At 40.9% G+C, this 19,378-nt stretch overlaps 1 protein-coding gene across 2 annotated transcripts in view; it reads right to left on the bottom strand.

Moving 5' to 3' along the window:
• The window catches only part of SLIT3 (slit guidance ligand 3), a 422,071-nt gene that overhangs the window by 88,697 nt on the left and 313,996 nt on the right, over positions 1–19,378 (bottom strand). For both annotated transcript variants that reach the window (XM_081184726.1, XM_081184725.1), the window contains exons 15-19: positions 17,657–17,807; positions 16,376–16,450; positions 8,975–9,118; positions 4,851–4,994; positions 106–269 (exon numbers count right to left, since the gene is read on the bottom strand). In XM_081184726.1, coding sequence (XP_081040852.1) covers positions 106–269; positions 4,851–4,994; positions 8,975–9,118; positions 16,376–16,450; positions 17,657–17,807 — 678 coding nt within the window. The remainder of the gene's footprint in view (positions 1–105; positions 270–4,850; positions 4,995–8,974; positions 9,119–16,375; positions 16,451–17,656; positions 17,808–19,378) is intronic.

Here is a 19,378-nt window from a genome sequence, read left to right as displayed (position 1 = left end):
TGACAGGTCAGATCTTTCAAGCTACTTAAGATATAGCTAATAGTACAGATTTCACCACAAACTGCGCTGGGGCCTCGTTATTCTGTTTCCAGAAACTGTTCTTACCATCACATGTAAAGTCCTGTGTAGCCACATCCTGAATTGGAATTTCCTTCAAGAAAAATGGTTTCTGGCAACGTGGATTTCCACTGACGATCCTCCTCTTCCTTAACCATTTCCCCAACCATGCCAAGTGGCAGTTGCAGTTAAATGGATTAGACAGCAAATTACTGGATAGGAAATGAGGTAAAATGTAGTGACAGTCATTGCAGAAATCAAGGGATGGATTTTTCAAAAGCAAATTGGCAGTCAGGCAAATGAAGTCTGTTAACTATCTTACAAAGGAAGCTGTATGTCCAATGGCTGCATTTTCTTTTCAAAAATGAGACACTTGAGCAGGAAGCAACTGTTCATCACTCAATGCGCTTTTGTCTATGCTCTACCACTGTTCTCCTGATCAGACACTGACAAATCACAGCCTGCAGGAAAGTAGTCAATCTGTAATATGTTTCAACATGCCACTTACCTGGCTTGTACTAAGGGCCAAACTAAAAATGACATAGAAGATCTGTGAACACGATCTCTTATCAATTTGTTTTTAATTAATTAAAACAAAACAACAGCTACAGTACTGGATCAGTACTGTAATGCTGGGGAAAGGAGACATTCAACCCTTTCCTATGTATTTTCCCAATTTAAAACAACCCCAAAGCTTCTATTTGCCTCATGGTGATAAAATACAGGTAACCTTTAATATGTGTGTTAAAGAATACTTCAATATAGTTTCAATCCAGCTGTTATACGCTAACAGGAATTCAAGCTAACAAATCATGTTAAAAAATATATTGACTGATGGTGTACAAAAGTCTTCCAAATCCTTTTTGGCTAACACAGGGTTTTTTATTAGTAAAATTGGTTGTACACATCATATATCAAAAGCATAACGGAAATGTGCCATCAAGTAAGGTTAAGAGCAGTGAGTAAGAGACATTTAAAAAAAACCCAAAAACCCCCTCACAGGTGTAATTCCACTACTAGAGTTCAAGCCCGGCACTATGCAATGCATTAATGCATAAAACTTCAGTGACATTTTTATTGCCAATGGTTGGGAAGGAAGGGATCAGCACACAGCCATACTAAGATCCTGGGATTCTAATGGTTATGTGAAGATAAGCTCAAATACATCACAAGGGGGGCATGTGACTGCCAGACTCAAAAGCCACAACTAAAAAAAAATGTCAACCTGGTCCCTGGATTTCAAATCCCTATACTGGGCCACTTTTAATGTGTGATGTTCTGTTGGGTTGTTGTTGTTTTCTGTATATTATGTTGGAAGCCACCAAGAGTGGCTGTGGCAATGCAGTCAGATAGGCAGGGTACAATAAATAAGAATAATAACTATTATTATGATTATACCATCAAGTTAAGCTGAGAAAAAAATGATTTTGAACATTCAAGACCCTTTCTTATGCTACTAGGCCAGGGGTTGTCAACCTGGTCCCTACCGCCCACTAGTGGGCATTTCAGGATTCTAGGTGGGCAGTAGGGGGTTCTACGGCACAAGCTGAATCCTCCTTCCATCGAGCACTGGTGGGCAGTAAGGAAATTTTACCATCAAGAAAGATGCATTAGTGGGCAGTAGGTATAAAAAGGTTGACTACCCCTGTACTAGGCTACAATGGATTTCTTTGAACAACATGAAAGTCAAACTGTGGCTTACAGGGAACATGCAAACATGCAGGCTCCTAGAGAGTCATTCACAGACACTTTGCTCTCCCCAATTAATTTTTATTTCTGTGCTGCACTGGGCTAAGCCAAACTTTGGTCATAGCTTGTGCTGAGCAAGGAGAGAGCCTGGGTTTGGACAACTTGCTAAGGTAAATATTGGCTTTGCTCAGCATGACAAAGGAGTAAACAGGACCCTTCCAGGAGCCCACACATTTACACAGTCTAGGTATGCTACATTTTGGCTTATCTTGTTTTGTGAACTACGGTAGGCCAATAGTTCTTTCCAGTTACAAACTATTTATGAATACAGCAAGTATTTATTTTGAAATATTTCCGTATCATACTTGCATTAAAATGTGTCGAAGTTGGTTTACAAAACATGCTTGCTACAGTTAGAGGTGTGCCAGTTACGTTGGAATGTGTGAAGTAGTCTTTAAATGATACATTACCATCAACTTTACTATCAAACTGATATATTTGAATTTAGTCCCATTAGCTCCGATAGGTTGTAAATCAATTAAAGATATAAGTAGAACTAGTAACTGAGTTGCATAAAATACAGTTTGACTGACTGCAAAATGTTGGGTAGTATAAATTAGTAGCACCAATTAAGCCTTTGGGAAAATGCATCCATTTAGGAAGAACTTCCTGACAGTAAGAGCTGTTCGACAGTGGAATTTGCTGCCAAGGAGTGTGGTGGAGTCTCCTACTTTGGAGGACTTTAAGCAGAGGCTTGACAACCATATGTCAGGAGTGCTCTGATGGTGTTTCCTGCTTGGCAGGGGGTTGGACTCGATGGCCCTTGTGGTCTCTTCCAACTCTATGATTCTATGATTCTATGATTCTATAAGGTTACATGGATAATGCCTTTTGCAACTTTAATGTTACGGTGTACCTTTCCCCGATTAGTGTAAGCTTATTAGATAAATTGATTACTAGATTTACTAATATCTTGGCAAAGCTAAACCCCTTTCCACAGCACAATTTGGATGTCTATAACAGGATAATGATGGCCAATGTCACTGAAAGTATTGAACAGTAAAAGGGCTTCACTGTGTAAAATTATTTTCAATGAAAACAACCGAAAATCATCAAAGGGACAATAATGTGCAGCATTATTAAGGCATTGACTGTGATATTAGAGAACGGAATTACAATTGGCAAACAGTGACAGTTAAAAGGTTACACAATTGGATAATCATATTTTCCTCTCATTAGAGTCACAGAGTCACTCACACAGAGGTAGGACAGTGAGGCTTCTGGAAAGTTGATTAATATTTCATTTTATTATGGCTTACATAAGAAAAACACAGGTTAACTATTGAAATCCAGGCTGCATACCATTCTGGAAAAAGTGGTACTCACTTAGCCATATTTTAAGGGAAAACTCAGTGGGTTAGAGCAGAGTTAGATTCAGTGATGCCAACCTAACAGTGCAATGAAACCTGCTTTTTCAATGGGGCTTTCGGTGTCTCTTCTAGTTCCCATGAGTCCCAAAAATCTGCTTTGCTGAGGGTCAACCCTCTGGAGCAGATTTTGGGGGCACATGAGGCTGCAGAGGGAGGAGAGGTTGAAGAAGCCCAACGATCAGATGCTTGCTTCAGCTATGCTGTGTATCACCCAATGAACTTAAGAAAGATAAGCTATTTATGATTCAGATATGGAGCAATGTCCAAACTACACTTTAAAGTGAGTATTGTGCCCTTTTAATTCACATGACACACAAACTATGCATAAATATGGTTGCATGTGGCTTGGCATGAACAAAATGGCATGAGTACCTCAGAAATGAACCAACTGTATCTAACTGCTCTAACCTCATGCCTGAAGTAAGCATTTAATTCTCCTTGTTAATGATGACTCTGTATATAGCCAAAATGAGAAGTGTAAGACTGGAATCCTAGCCCTGCTTACTTGGGAATAAGCCCATTTGAATTCAATAGGGACCTACTTCTGAGTAGATATGGTTAGGATTGTGCTGTGATTCTTAAAAAGTACTGTGAGGCGAAAAATAAATAAAACTGATGTTCTGCCAAGTTAAAAACTGGAAAGAAATGTGAGCATTCTTAAGTGGCAATTAAAATAAAGAATGATGAGGCATACAAATAGAACACTTCAAAGGGCCTTAATGGATGCAGAAAAAGCAAACCAGAAAATACTTGTAAGATTTGTGGAAGAGAGATTAGTGAGAAGCCTGAAGGATCTAAGTCATTAAATTTAAATTCACATGATGCTAGTAGGAGAACCATTTGTTATACAAGTGTTACTGATGCGTAGGTTTGGCAGGAAACACTTTGTTCCATGTTACAAACCACCCAATGATATTTGGATGAAAGTTGGTATACAAATTTCATCATCATCATCGTCATCTTTGGCACAACATATAAGGGATTAGCCTTGTATAAGAATCTATCACTGCAGTATTCTTGCTCCCCAGCATATAAACATATGCTGAACTCATTCAGTGCCAGCAATAATCTCCTTTGCAATTTATATAACCTGTTTAGGGTTAACAGGAATGTATCAGAAGTGGTCCCAGAACAGATATGAAGCCATTGCTTGAGCCTTTACTTTTATTTTTGAGATATACAATGCATTGCTATACATATCTCCTCAGAAGGAAATCCCACTGAGTTCAGTGGGGCTTACTTTCTGGTAAGTAGGTACAGGATTTCAGGATTTCAACTAGTACAGTAGCTCATGTGTACTGGTTAAGTGGTAAACCAGAAATTCCAAAACCTTTCTCTCTTAAGTAAGCTGATGCTTCTGGGTCCAAGGCCCCTGTCTGCAACATAGAACAATTATGCTGACCTCCTAATAACTAAAGAGTTTTTCTAAGGACCACAAAGATAAAGTAACTGAAGTCCTGAAACATTCTAATGCAGTATACAAATGATAGGTAATAGTAGTAGTAGTAGTAGTAGTAATAGTATTAATAAACCACAACCATAAATCTACTTGAACAGCTGTTGGATAATTTTAAAAATAAAATATATTGATCTTTCTTGCATTCATGTGATTAAATTAAAGTAGTTTTATAAGCCAAATCCAACACTTAAAGTGACAAAAACAGTAATACTTACATTGTAGATAAAGAAACAAGTGTATTGAAAGCTCCAGGTGTGATTGTAGTGATGCGATTGTCATACAGAGAAAGTAATCTTACTGAGCTCAATCCTGTGAATGTATCATTGTTCACACAACTGATTATGTTGCTTCTGAGCATCCTGAAATGATTTAAACCTAGAATTAGAATTCCTTTATTGAAAGAGGGCAGGTGAAGGAGACACCATATGTGTAGGCGAGGCAATCAAAAGGCATAATGTGCTAGATAAATATTAGTAGCTCAGTAGTAAAGCAATGCTTTGCCTGGCATCTCCAAACAGAGCTAGACAGACTGTCTTAAGCCCTAGAATGCTGCTGCCAGTCAATGTAGACAGTACTGAGCTAGATGGATCAATGTTCTGACTCGGTGTTAGGCATTTTCCTATGTTTCAAGTGAGAATATACAAAAATTACTGAAATTTGTACATAAGCCAGTTATCTCAAATATGAAATAATCACTACAACCCCTAATTCTTCTCTGGCTCAGATTAAAAACTAAAACAGATAAGAATTTGTCTCTTTCTAACTCTCTCTGACAATCCAGCTACAGTGGTACCTCAGGTTACATACGCTTCAGGTTACATATGCTTCAGGTTACAGACTCCGCTAACCCAGAAATAGTACCTCGGGTTAAAAACTTTGCTTCAGGATGAGAACAGAAATCGTGCTCTGGCAACACAGTGGCAGAGGGAGGCCCCATTAGCTAAAGTGGCGCTTCAGGTTAAGAACAGTTTTAGGTTAAGAACGGACATCTGGAACGAATTAAGTTCTTAACCCGAGGTACCACTGTATATCATTGTGGGTGCCCAAGCACCCATGGTCCCCTGGAGTTGGCTCCTATGGGAGCTAGAGTTGGCAAGGAAGACTTCTCTCCTACTCTCCCACTCCTTAGTTCGCTTCAGCAGTGAAGCAGGAAGGGAAGCGGTTGGGTAGGGAAGGGAAGTTGTGACAGTTATTTTCTAGGGGGCTGCAGGTTGTTATGGGGATTAAGGAAAGAAATGGGAGTGATCCCCTGGTGTTTGGTTTTTATGAGCTTTTCTAATAAAGTTCAGAATTTTTGTTATATTTTCAAAGGGGAGCTGCCCACCACTATTAATGAAGAGTGCTTCTGTACACACATGGCCAAATTATATATTGGGTGTTATAAAGACAAAAGTCAACTATAGCCCCTGTTAAAGCCCAGTGTCAGAGATGCAAAAGAAGGCCTTGTCTCTGAGGCACTGGGACTAGGAAGCTGGAGAGCATACATTAAGGCCTTAAAGGAACCAAAGTCTGCCCACTCAGAAATATAGCTTCAGTTCAAACAAATAATCATTAATACAGTTTAAAAATAGTTCTCAGACTTCTGTTATAGGGCAGCCTATAAATAGTTAACATAAGTGAATAAAAAAAAATGGCAATGCCTGTAGGTTCAGTGTGTTCATCAAGTGAATTACAGTGAAATATCTGAAACTACACAGGAGTTTTACATTGCCAGGTAGTGGTTCACCTCTGTGCAATTTAGATTTACAGACAAATTCTGAACTTGTTTTTGATCTAGATGAATTATATGTTTCATTGCTATGGTACACAGGGCATACAACAATAGTATATACATTCTGCCTCTAATGTAGTTTTGTTTTAAAAATACTTATCTAGAAAGATAGTTCAGAACAGTGTTGTTTATCATTATCCATTAGGGGGCTATGATGCTTCTACAACCACATTCCATACAGCAAACCAAACAGCAACAGCTAGCTGAAGGGGGAAAATGCAGCTCAAAGTAGAAAAGGATTTCTGAGCAGTTTCAGTGCTGGGAAAATGTGGTATATGCACCAACCCTTACTTTGTGATAGGTCTTCAAAACAAGATAACTTCCCTTTGACACTAAGAAATGGTATGCTTGCTCTAGAACATTAGAAATGTCTTGTTCTTATAGGGCAAGGAATTATTAAGACAAGTAGCACAGGTTTGTTAGACAGCTACAGTGGAACCTTGGTTCTCAAACGGCTTAGCTGATGAACAAATTGGCTCCTGAACACAAAAAAACCAGAAGTGAGTGTTCCAGTTTTCAAACTTTTTTGGAAGCCGGAAGTGTGATGTGGCTGTCGGCTATTGTTTCTGGGGCACCTGCACCAATCGGAAGCCACGCCTTGGTTTGCAAACATTTCAGAAGTCGAACGGACTTCCGGAACAGATTACATTTGAGAATCCAGGTACAGTGGTGCCTCGCAAGACGAAATTAATTCGTTCCGCAATTCTCTTCGTCTTGCGGTTTTTTCGTCTTGCGATGCACGGTTTCCCATAGGAATGCATTGAAAATCAATTAATGCGTTCCTAGGGAAACCGACTTCAGACCAGGTCCGGGGACAGTCTGTCCCCGGACCTCTTCTGAAGGCTGGGGGGGGGGGGACAAGGGCTTTTCTTCCCACCCCAGCATTTTAAAAAACCCTGGGACAGCGGAGGACTTCTCCGCTGTGCGGGGCTATCTTAAAATGCTGGCGGGCGGCATTTTAAAATTGCTCCGGACAGCGGAGGACTTCTCCGCTGTCGGGGGCAATTTAAAAGCCCCTGGGAAGGCAGGCAGGGGGGACAAAGACTTTCGCCCCCTGCCAGCCTTCAGAAGGTGTTCCCGCCCCCCGCCCCACTTCGGAACAGCTTTCCGAAGTGGGGCGGCGGGGCCAGGTGTCCCCGCCCCCCCTCCCCACTTCGGAAGAGCTTTCCGAAGTGGGGCGGCGGGGCCAGGTGTTCCCGCCCCCCTCCCCACTTCGGAAGAGCTTTCCGAAGTGGGGCGGCGGGGCCAGGTGTCCCCGCCCCCCGCCCCACTTCGGAACAGCTTTCCGAAGTGGGGCGGCGGGGCCAGGTGTTCCCGCCCCCCCTCCCCACTTCGGAAGAGCTTTCCGAAGTGGGGCGGCGGGGCCAGGTGTTCCCGCCCCCCCTCCCCACTTCGGAAGAGCTTTCCGAAGTGGGGCGGCGGGGCCAGGTGTCCCCGCCCCCCCGCCCCACTTCGGAACAGCTTTCCGGTCGACTGGAAAACGATACCCAGATATTTGAAGGCTTTGACTTGTTCGATTGTCTGGTTATCCATCCTCCAGCTGTACTGTCTGTGTTTCCTTGCAAAAACCATGATTTTGGTTTTCTGATAGTTTATTGCAAGTTGCTCTCTTCTACAGTATGCTGAGAATTCACCTATGAGCCTATTTAAACCTATTCTTGTTCGAGATAGGAGTATCGCATCGTCAGCGTACAAAAGCACTGATATTGCTTTGTCAGCCAGTTTGGGGGCGTGGAAGTCCGGAGATGACAAACAGTTAACCATATCATCGCTCCCGACCCCCAGCATTTTAAAATCTTCCCAGGACACGGGGAGATTTTAAAATGCTGGGGGTCTGCAGCGCTTCGCTCCCGACCCCCAGCATTTTAAAATCTTCCCAGGACAGGGGGAGATTTTAAAATGCTGGGGGTCTGCAGCGCTTCGCTCCCGACCCCCAGCATTTTAAAATCTTCCCAGGACACGGGGAGATTTTAAAATGCTGGGGGTCGGCAGCGAACGCTTCGCTCCCGCCCGCCAGCATTTTAAGATCGCCCGGGGCAGGCGGGGGGAAGGCAGGCGGGGGGGGAGCAAAGACTTTTGCCCCCCGCCGGCCTTCAGAAGAGGTCCTCTTCTGAAGGCCGGCTGTGGGCGAAAGTCTTTGCTCCTGACCGCCAGCATTTCCCTATGGGCTTTCGTCTTGCGATGCAAGCCCATAGGGAAATTCGTCTTGCGAAGCGCCTCCAAAACAGAAAACCCTTTCGTCTTGCGGGTTTTCCGTCTTGCGAGGCATTCGTCTTGCGGGGTACCACTGTACTACTGTATTCAGTACTGTCAGAGAGACTTAAATCACCCACCCAAAGATTACAGAGGAACTACTAACAGATTAGATTATGGATTTAGCACAGATCTATGCATACGCAAAGTATTAAATATTAAGTCTTGTTCCCAAAAAGGCTGCTGTCAAAACCAGGAGCATTGATTTACTGCATCAGTGATTCACAATATAAGTGATCAATCAGCCAATAGATAACAGTTGTTTCTTTCCTCTGTCCCCTTTCCCCACCAAAATAAAAAACGTTTTATACTTACAGCGTCTTGAGCCCTGTGAGACCTCTAAACATTCGCCCATGCACAGATTCCAGCTGATTCCCTGTCAACATCAGTTCCTGAACCCCTGCTGCCCCATCAAAAGTGCCTTCACGAATCTCTTTGATCTTGTTGTTACTCAGGTTTCTGAAAGTGGAAACAAATTAGATGGGCAATATTATTTAAGAAGGCTACATGCCTTCTATAATACAAATACAGTACAGACATGTTTGTACGGGACAGTGAAAGGAGAAAACAATCGGTATAACATATATTAAAAGGATAGAAGTCGAGGTATTTCCTGCTGTCAAAGCTGCCCTCATTTTCAACTTTTATCACACCTCCCATTATTTCAAAGGTATGCATGACATGAAATCAAGGGACTAGCACACAGTTCCTTGATATGTTTACCAGCATATCTGCCTTTAATTACAGGGCATCACCAATGTAAAGCTGTAATTGCTGACATTGTGCTGGCATAGCAGCAAGGTTGCTTCCATCCTAAGAACCTGTTTTTCTTTGCAGGTTATAAGCCTTTACGTTCAATATATATACTATCGCACAGGAACACCTGAAGTTTGAGTGCAGGTAGAAAATCCAGGAACTACTGCAATATTAAACCCCAAATTCATCAACTATTTCCATTAATTAAGCTTAGAATTTTTATTTTCATTTTACATAGCAGCTGCAAGTTTTTCCAGTTGACAGGTTCCCAGTCATTTCACCCTGAACCAAGTCAGCATGCATTTCCTGATTAGTAAATCCTGGTATAGAAAATATAATGCCATCAAGGTTAAGGGAGAACCTTGTAGTGTTTTCTGATAGACTAGCTGCAAGCAAGTAATAAAATTTTTACATTGCCACACTAAGAAACAAGAACCAGAAAATTCCCAAACCTAAGTGTTGTACACAAAATGGTAAAATGCAGAACAGGACTGGTTCACTGAATTACAGTCTTAAAAAATGTGAGGTAGAGAAGGAAATATGGAAATAGGAACAAACAAAAATGGAGGAGAGGGGCTTATGTGACAATAGATGAGAGAGGAAATGTATTTAAGCTGTTGCTTAAAGATGGACAATAATATGAGCTGCTCCCCCCCCCCAGCCAGCCATAAAACTCAGTTTTACTTATAAGAGACAACAATTGCAAATAATTCATTGCGAACATGCCAGCAGCACAGATCAGGCTTGTATGTGATGAGAAGTCTATAATTTGTAATAGTTATTATTGGGTGAAAGTAATTTTGAAGGCTGGGGTTAGGCTTTGTATGAGTAACTGGTAGCCTGGTTTCTGTCTACTGAACAGCAGAGACAGCCTGGCTGCACAGCTTGTGACCCATCACCCCTCTTGCGGTCTGAGTCAATAAGTGAAGGAAGCAGCGGCAACAATAAAGCACAAAAATAACCACAATAATATGAGCTGCTCCCCCCCCATGTCTCTTAAAGCAGCTTCATGCCTTTTTACTTCTATCCATACTATAGAGATTAGAGTTTATGTTTAATGTCAGAGACAGCTTAGAAACAATATTATGACAGATGCATTTCATCTGGTGCTGAGCTGTTGTCTGATGAAAAATTTAGTTAAGCATCTCTTTTAAATCTTCAGATAATGCAAGGGCTCCTTTTGCTGCTATCATGTATTCTTGTCTAATGATCAGTGCCACTTAGAGCCACTATCCTCATTACATTTAACAGACACAGGCACATGCTTGTGAAATTTATTTATATGGGCAAATATACAGTAAAAAAGCCCAAGTACATAGGTTAATTGTATCTCTGAGGAGGCTGCAAAATAGTGAGCCTCAAATTGGCAGGGTATCTGTACCTTGTTCAGATACCGATTTGTGTATAGTAATGATCATGTCACACTTGCCCATGCTTTTACAAGCAGTATGAATAATGAGAACGTGCCCATACCTGTAAAATCTCAGAGGAGGAACAACCTTGACTTTATGCATGCTTTCAGGTTCAGTGACTCAAGTTGGCTAATTAAGATACCTGTTTTTTATTTCTAGATACAGTGGTGCCTCGCAAGACGAAATTAATTCGTTCTGCGAGTTTTGTCACCTTGCGATTTTTTCCGTCTTGCGAAGCACGGTGTCGGGAAAGTTTTGGAAAAGCTTAAAAAATCACCAAAGTCTTTAAAAACCTCAAAAAAGGCTACCACAGTTGCCTATCTACGAGTTGCTCCTCGAAGTCAAGTCGCAACTGTATTAACAGTGTTAAGAAAAAGGAAACAAACTTGCAAGACGTTTTCGTCTTGCGAAGCAAGCCCATAGGGAAAACCGTCTTGCGAAGCAGCTCAAAAAACCAAAAACACTTTCGTCTAGCGAGTTTTTTGTCTTGCGAGGCATTCGTCTTGCAAGGTACCACTGTAGTATTTTTCCAACCCAATCTATCCTTTTAAATATTCATTTTTGTTTTATTCTAATTAAAAACACACACATACATAATGGCCTGGATCCAAAAAACTTTGAGAGAAAAGTGTACAGTACATATGTCAGTGGTATGCTGTGGACTCCTCCACAAGCAACAGCAGTACAGCCATGCAATGGCCTGGTTAACATGTAACACTAACCATAATTTAGCTCTGCGTGGATGTGCCAAAACAACCCCAAATGAGGTGTCAGGATGCATGCATTGCCCCTCCACCCTGCAAGGTTTTTAGCTGGGGCAATTAGAATAAGACCCACTATTTGACTATTGATTCAAAACCCTAAAATGTATTTTATATAATTGACTTTTTATTTCTGTCCTTTGTATATCGTATCGTTGTTTCATTGCTATGGCCAATGGCTGATGCAACTAAAGATTCATTCATTCATTCTTCTACTGTGCAGCCAAGAGGAAGGAGCTTAATTTTACTTTTACTGCTTATCATTAATTTCAAGCTAAAAATGTGGGTTTAGAAATTTTTTGGTCACTTTCCTAAGGCAACTTCAGACTATGGGTTTATGAAACTGCCTCATTAAATTACCCAGTATTATGAATCAGGATTCCTTGTTTGAACATAACACTAAGCTGTGATGTATAGCATAAGTGAAATTAGGAGGCTCATGCACATAGTGCTAAATCATTATTTAGTGTTACATGCAAAAGCAGTAAATGTGGCAGTGGTTGTGTACAGGAGACTAGGTGAGTAAGGAAGATACAGGTTGCAACATAGAATTCTATTGAGTCATGTTTAGGAAAAAAATGTGTAAAGTATTGTGCAAGCACTTTCACAAATAGAGCTTCTCTAGATTAGGGGTGTTTTAAAATGGAAAGCTCTTCCACAAGATGGGAAAGCCACCCTGCTATGTGGGGAAGAGACTTTCTACAAGAAAGAACTGGAACTGGAATGCCAAAAGCTGCTAAATATTGGATTCAGCATTTAGTGGATGGCTTCCACATGAAACAAATGAAAGTTTCTTGTAGCTGCCAAAGGCTGAGATGATATACCCTTCCTTGATGCAAGACATGTTCAGGTGATTAACATTATGGATCAGGTTTGAAATGCCTAATCCAAACTATAATAAATAGTTTCACACAGATGCACGTATTTCATGGCAGGTAACATAATAATGTGCAAAATGTATTTTGTGAATTGGCACTAAACTCCCAAGTTCTGCCAACATTTTACGTAACAGTGACACGGGAGAGATTCCCCCACCCCACCCCCAAGCTCATAAAATATTTTCCACAAGCAAGCACTCAGCATGCTAGTATTATATTCAGATATTCTTTTCCTCCTAAGCACTTGCAGTTCACATTCATTAGAGGCAAGCATCTAATGGCTTTTCAGTATTCATGATGAGCTATCATGTAAATTTGTACCAAGGGACTTCTTAAAAGCAGGCACAGTTGACCCTGAAATCAATTGTGTCAATGAATCCTTTGGGTCCACTTAAGCACATGACTTATTGACAGAACAGACAAAGGCTCCAAGTGAATGCTGCCCCATATATACTGTTATTGCATACCAATAATGCATTTTAAGTTGTCTTATTATCTAGGTATTGCTTTGCCTCCTTTGATACTGTGGACAGAGAGAAAATGGGGAAAGCTGGAGAGATTTAATGTTTAGAGATATTACTATATTAAAGCTTTAAGGTATAACAGAGATTACTTCCGGCACAGTATAATTGCCAAAAAATGGATACAGAGGTATCTAGAAGACTGTCATATCATTTTCAGCATAAAAGTTGACATCTTCAGACTGGTGTAGGTAAATCAATTTAAGTGAACTGAAACTTGAAAAATTTCCTTAACAGTAGTGCCTTATTTCCAGGTGCTCTCCCACAATCTTTTCTTGCTCCTACCACACTATGGGGAAGGGCTGTGGCTCAGAGGCAGAGCATCTGCTTTGCACTCAGAAGGTCCCAGGTACAATCAGCAGCATCTCCAGATACAGCTGGGAGAGAAGCTTGCTTGAAACTCTGGAGAACTTCAGCTAGTCATTACAGACAACACTGCACTAGATGGAGCCAATGGTCTGACTCAGTATAAGGTAGTTTCCTATGTTCCTATCTGAGGACGCTTGCAGAAGCCAGTGCAAGGATTCAGCTAGCACAACAAGGATTCACTTGCCTCCCCGATACCTCCCCAAAATCTGCCCTGGAGGGTTCAGGAAGCCCCCAGAACAACACATGGGGGAAGGAGAGGAGAGATTGTTCTGTCTGACAAGCAGAAGTGCTGGTGCCGATGGAACGACCGTAATACCTTAATACAAAAGTCCATCATCTGTTCTGGGCCTACCACTACTGTCACTTTCGCATGCAAGTAATAGTCCTTCTGTAATACTATACGTACAACTAACAAGGATAATTCTAGAATGAGAATAGGTGATTGGATCCTGAGTGCCTATTCCAATCTGTTAACTGACAGTGGTTAAATGATGGCATAACATGAAAGTGCAGACTCCCGCAGAGATTACTGCCATTTTTGCTTCTCCTCTGTTCCTGCTGCTGCTGCGATGCATATAATGGCTATATAATAATTTTAAAAAGTAACTCTTAGCAAAAGCTACTGTTGTGAATTATTTACGAACTCCCATGTGGAGAAGACAATTGTTCTTACCCATTTTATGGGTGGGGTATTTCTCTGTTTGCTTTTGAAATAATCTCTGAGCACCATGGTGAAAGAGAAGTGGATAAAAATAAGTAAGTAAATAAGTTGTGTGACTAATAAACCATTTAATTTGGTTAATTTAATTTGGTTGGAAAGGTGAGTACACAGAGAAAGAGGAGTTTGATACACTAGAGGCATTTTGGATAAACATGAAATTATTTATTATAAATCTTTGTTGAAGGAATTTTGGGCTTCACACTATTTCACAAAATTGAATTAGTTTCAGAATTCCAATGAGCAGGAGCTGGCAAGAGCAACCCTGATTCACAATTTTTAGGAAATAGTCATGTGCACAAGGAAATGGTTTCTAATTTAAGTCTGTCTTTAACACTGCAATATGGAGCACAATATATCCTATTTCTCATGGGGCAAAAAAGGATACAGGTAAGGGAGAGCTTAAAAATGTAATTAAAAAAACTTAAGAGCTTTCTGCTTGGAGGCATCTATGGTGTATCTTAATGAGACTGTTTTATGATGAACTGCAAGGAACTATTACCTCTCGCTGCCAGAATACAGGCATCTGAACTGCACCTGTACTCTTCAATTCTTATCCTCTGCCAAGAGTAGGACACAGATAATTTATTGCTTCATAAAACAGAAAATGCTAAATAGGAACATGGCTATTCCACACCATATTTATTGAAAAGCAATGTGGTTCTGTCCAACTGTCCTTAAAAATCAAAATGCAAAAAAAGGCCAGTTGCAGTTCCAGATTAATAAAATCTCACATGAAATTAAGTGAAGAAAAAAAATCAAAGTATATATATATTTTTAACCTAACTACAACATTCAAAAGTTTGTCAGTTTATCCTGATATATTTTCTACTTTAGGTTTCTGGGCTCTAAATTAGAGTGATTTTTTTATTTTCATTTTTTTATTTTCAATAAATTAGAGTGATTTTATGGCAGTTTTACAAAGCTATATAAATTCTTCCATTATTTTTGTGAACCAAGATCTACAAAGCTCAATCCGACACACACTAGCTGGACTAGAACTGAGAAAAGTGATCCAAGCCACCCTTGGAACTTGGAACCTTTGCAGAGCCTGGAATGAATAGTGAGCACCAGATGTTTCACTATTTGTGGACATGGGAAAAGGGAAAAAGAGACATCAATACATAAATATAACCTCTATGGTTTCCTTTAACTTTGACCCTGGTACAGGCAATTTAGTATTAGCACATTATTAATTCATTTCAGATGCAAGCGCCACAGCAAGGTCAGACAAGAACCAACTTGCTATACCACGGAATTTAACATAACTTTTAAAACATATACCAAGTTTGATTTGAGTAATACTTTTCTCAAGGATACAAATATTCTGTACAACCCATGATGCAAAATAATGACTGCATCACAAATCAAAACTTTCCTTCACAGGGGTAATTGGAATATATGCTTTACTCTTAGTGGTACAAGTAAGCTTTTTGCCATGAGAAAATTTGAGTGGGAAACTAACAGCAACTGCCCAATTGGTGTGCTATCCACAAAATGAACATATGCCATATTTTAGGCCGTTCTGCACCTAAGACAATTATGTACAGGCCAAGTCGAAAGCTTCCTTGTTAAAACTATATGCCATCATTTTAAGGCAGTTTTGGGATGACATTGAGACAGAAAGACCAGATAGAAATGATTTTAATAAATGAAAGAACAATGCTTTTTATTATGATTATGTAGTTCAACAGTTTGCTTCCATCTGGTTCAGCAGCAAAATACCTGTTGAAGCAGCAAGCCTTCTTTATGTAGCATCACTTTGAGCAGCCAGATCCTCCTTTGTATGCTTACCAAAGCACACTGGGCTTAACGGGGCTTTGTAAAGGTAAAGGATCCCTGACAGTTAAGTCCAGTCACAGACGACTCTGGGTTGTGGCGCTCATCTTGCTTTACAGGCCGAGGGAGCCGCCGTTTGTCTGCAGATAGTTTTTCCAGGTCATGTGGCCAGCATGACTAAGCCGCTTCTGGCAAAACCAGAGCAGCGCACGGAAATGCCGTTTACCTTCCCTTCGGGGCGGTACCTATTTATCTACTTGCACTTTGATGTGCTTTTGAACTGCTGGGTTGACAGGAGCTGGGACCAAGCAACGAGAGCTCACCCCGTCATACGGATTTGAACTGCTGACCTTCCGATCGGCAAGCCCAAAGGTCAGCGGTTTACACCACAGTGCTACCTGCGTCCCATATGCTTACCAAAGCACACTGGGCTCAACTGGGCTTACTCCCTAGTAAATGTGCTAAGGCTTCCTGCCTAAATCATTGTATGTATTAACACATTGGTATTAAAAATTAACTTACATCTTCCTTAGGCTTGGGAGTTTCTTGAATATTCCAGTAGCTTCCAGTACAGAAATGTCATTATCATGTAAACGCCTTTTGAAAAACAACAATAAAAGCATATAAAACACATTAGGCCTCAGATGAACCTACATGTTATGTAAATTTGTCACATATATTAACTGCAAAGAGCTATCGTCAGTGTGAGGTAGTGGTTAAGATGCTCAACTAGTGCTGGGGAGGTCCAGATGCAAAATCCCACATAGCTCATAGGATAACCTTAACTCTGTCCTCTCTCTCAGTATATGTTACTTCATAGGGTTATTGTGAGAATAAAATGGTGTAGAAAGGACATATAAACTGCCTTGAGCTTCTTGGAGGAAAGGCAGAATATAAATGCTACCGTGAACTGCATTTTCACAGCCTTTGAAAATTATGGTGTGCAGTAAGGTAAAGGTAAAGGGACCCCTGACCATTAGGTCCAGTCACGAACGACTCTGGAGTTGCGGCGCTCATCTCGCTTTATTGGCTAAGGGAGCCGATGCACAGCTTCTGGGTCATGTGGCCAGCATGACTAAGCCGCTTCTGGTGAACCAGAGCAGGGCATGGAAATGCCGTTTACCTTCCCGCCGGAGCGGTACCTATTTATCTGCTTGCACTTTGACGTGCTTTCGAACTGCTAGGTTCACAGGAGCAGGGACCGAGCAACAGGAGCTCACCCCATCACGGGTATTCGAACCGCCGACCTTCTGATCGGCAAGTCCTGGGGGGGGGGGGTTTAACCCATAGTGCCACCCACGTCCCATGGTGTGCAGTAAGTTTGTATAAATAAATATAACAAAAATAAATAAAAATGCAAAAGCATGATAAAGTGTGTATTTGAACACTTTAACTTAATTTAACTTACGTTTAACTTAAAACATAAACTGCCGTATTTGATACACATTAAATGTTCTAATGCAGGCATAGGCAAACTCGGCTCTTCAGATGTTCTGGGACTACAATTCCCATCATCCCTAGCTAACAGGACCAGTGGGAGTTGTAGTCCCAAAACATCTGGAGGGCCGAGTTTGCCTATGGCTGTTCTAATATATAAAGCTGTATTAGACAGATTTTCATTTCCTCCAAAGTAGTACCACTAAATATCAGGCCACAATGTGGCAATTGCATTACAAGATCCACACATTATAGTTTGATAACTCTGAAAATGTATAAGCTTAGCTAGCAAAGCAGGAAGGAACAACTGAAATCTTTTCATAATAGAGCATTATATATATTTTTTGACAAAAGTGCCAGACTTACAGGTCTGTGGTATATTCTGGAAGGTGACTGGGAAGTCGAGTGAGCTTTTGATTAGAACAGTCTACAATTGTTCCCTCGCAGCGGCACTTTTCAGGACAGACAAGGTCCATGAAGCACTCCCCACTGAACTTACTCCTGTAGTCTTCTGAACCTGTAAAATAGAAGTATTTCCAGGTAAATAGCTAGTTATAAAATAACTGTCAGAAGTAAGAGCTGGAGAAGAGAGAATTTCTATTTACTTAGGGAAGTCCATAAGAATCAGTCCAGACTATGCTTGAAATGGTTTGCATAATTCACTCCAATGTAGTTCCAGAAATCAGGGACTACCTTGTCTCTCAGTGGACTACCGTATTTTTCGCTCTATAACACGCACCCGACCATAACACGCACGTAGTTTTTTGAGGAGGAAAATCCGTAGGCATGCCACCCGTAGGCATTCCCTCCATAACACGCACAGACATTTCCCCTTACTTTCTAGGAGGAAAAAAGTGAGTGTTATGGTGCAAAAAATACGGTATTCCAGTATCTTTTCACCATTTGGAAAGTATTTGTTGTGCTATTAATATCCATCATGCTATACCAAATAGCATGTTAGAACAAATACTGACGGAAATATAGGGCATTCAATCCACTTAGAAACAGCATATATGTTTAAAACTAACTAGTTTGCTTTGCAAGGATAAATATTTTAACAGACAACACTGCAGTTGAAAGTAACATGACTTGCAAACGTTTCTACTTTAATCATGATTGGTACTGTGTATATTTAGGAAGAATTGCCTACTTCAGCCTGATATTGTACTACAATTCAGACCCCCTTTGACTTGTTTTAATGAAATGCCTTTTTATTTAGTCTCAGCAAATCAATCTTTTCAGCTTTTATTTTCTTTTTTGAAATATTACTTGGAGGTTTAAATGTGATCCTTGTGCTTATGGCAGCCAAAATATTAATGGATATGCAATCAAAGAGTTGTCAGCACAGATCCAATCATGCAATATTTGCCCACTCACTTCATAGTTAATTATGGAAACAACTAAATATTTCTCTGAAATAATTTGTGATGTCCAACCATCCTAACAAACCTAATCATTCTTAACTTTCCCAGGACTCTATAAGCCAGTTGCAATCGGAACACTGATTTCCCAGTGTCAAATTCATTTATCTGAAAATGATAACTTTCCATAAGAATAATTTTGGGGAGGGAAAGGATTGCAAGGGATAATGGGCGCCAGATCTAGGGGGCCCTGGGTGCCAGGGCACCCACAACGCAGGGCTCCAATGCAACTTCCGGTAGAAACTGGAAGTCACATCAAAGGTCTTGCAAGGCCTTGCAAGGCCTGAGAAGTGACGTCCCAGGCCCTGCCAAGTCTCTGAACGCAACTTCCGCTAGAAAGAGGAAGTTGTGTTCAGAGGTTTTGTGACGTCTTGTACATAATCTCTGAGACGCTACAAGGCCTTAGAAGAGCTGCTGCGTCACTGATGCAATGTGACGCCATGATGTCACAATGTCACATTACGTCACTCATATCCTGGGGCCCAAGTCAGAGTCCCTGGAAGGGATTGTTCAACGAAACTGCAAGAAGAGTTTGAAATGGTCCTCAGTAAAAACCTGAATCTAGGCTGGCATCTGTGTACAGAGATTTGGATTAATTTTAGCTTTAACGATCCAGTTGGAGAACATCACTAGCACCTGCAACGGCAACAGAATAGAGCTGTACAGA

Source organism: Podarcis bocagei (assembly GCF_964188305.1).
Source record: "Podarcis bocagei genome assembly, chromosome: 2".
NCBI classification, from domain to species: domain Eukaryota; kingdom Metazoa; phylum Chordata; class Lepidosauria; order Squamata; family Lacertidae; genus Podarcis; species Podarcis bocagei.
The sequence above is the reverse complement of the archived record's forward strand: the minus strand, read 5'-3'. Positions and strand labels throughout refer to the sequence as shown.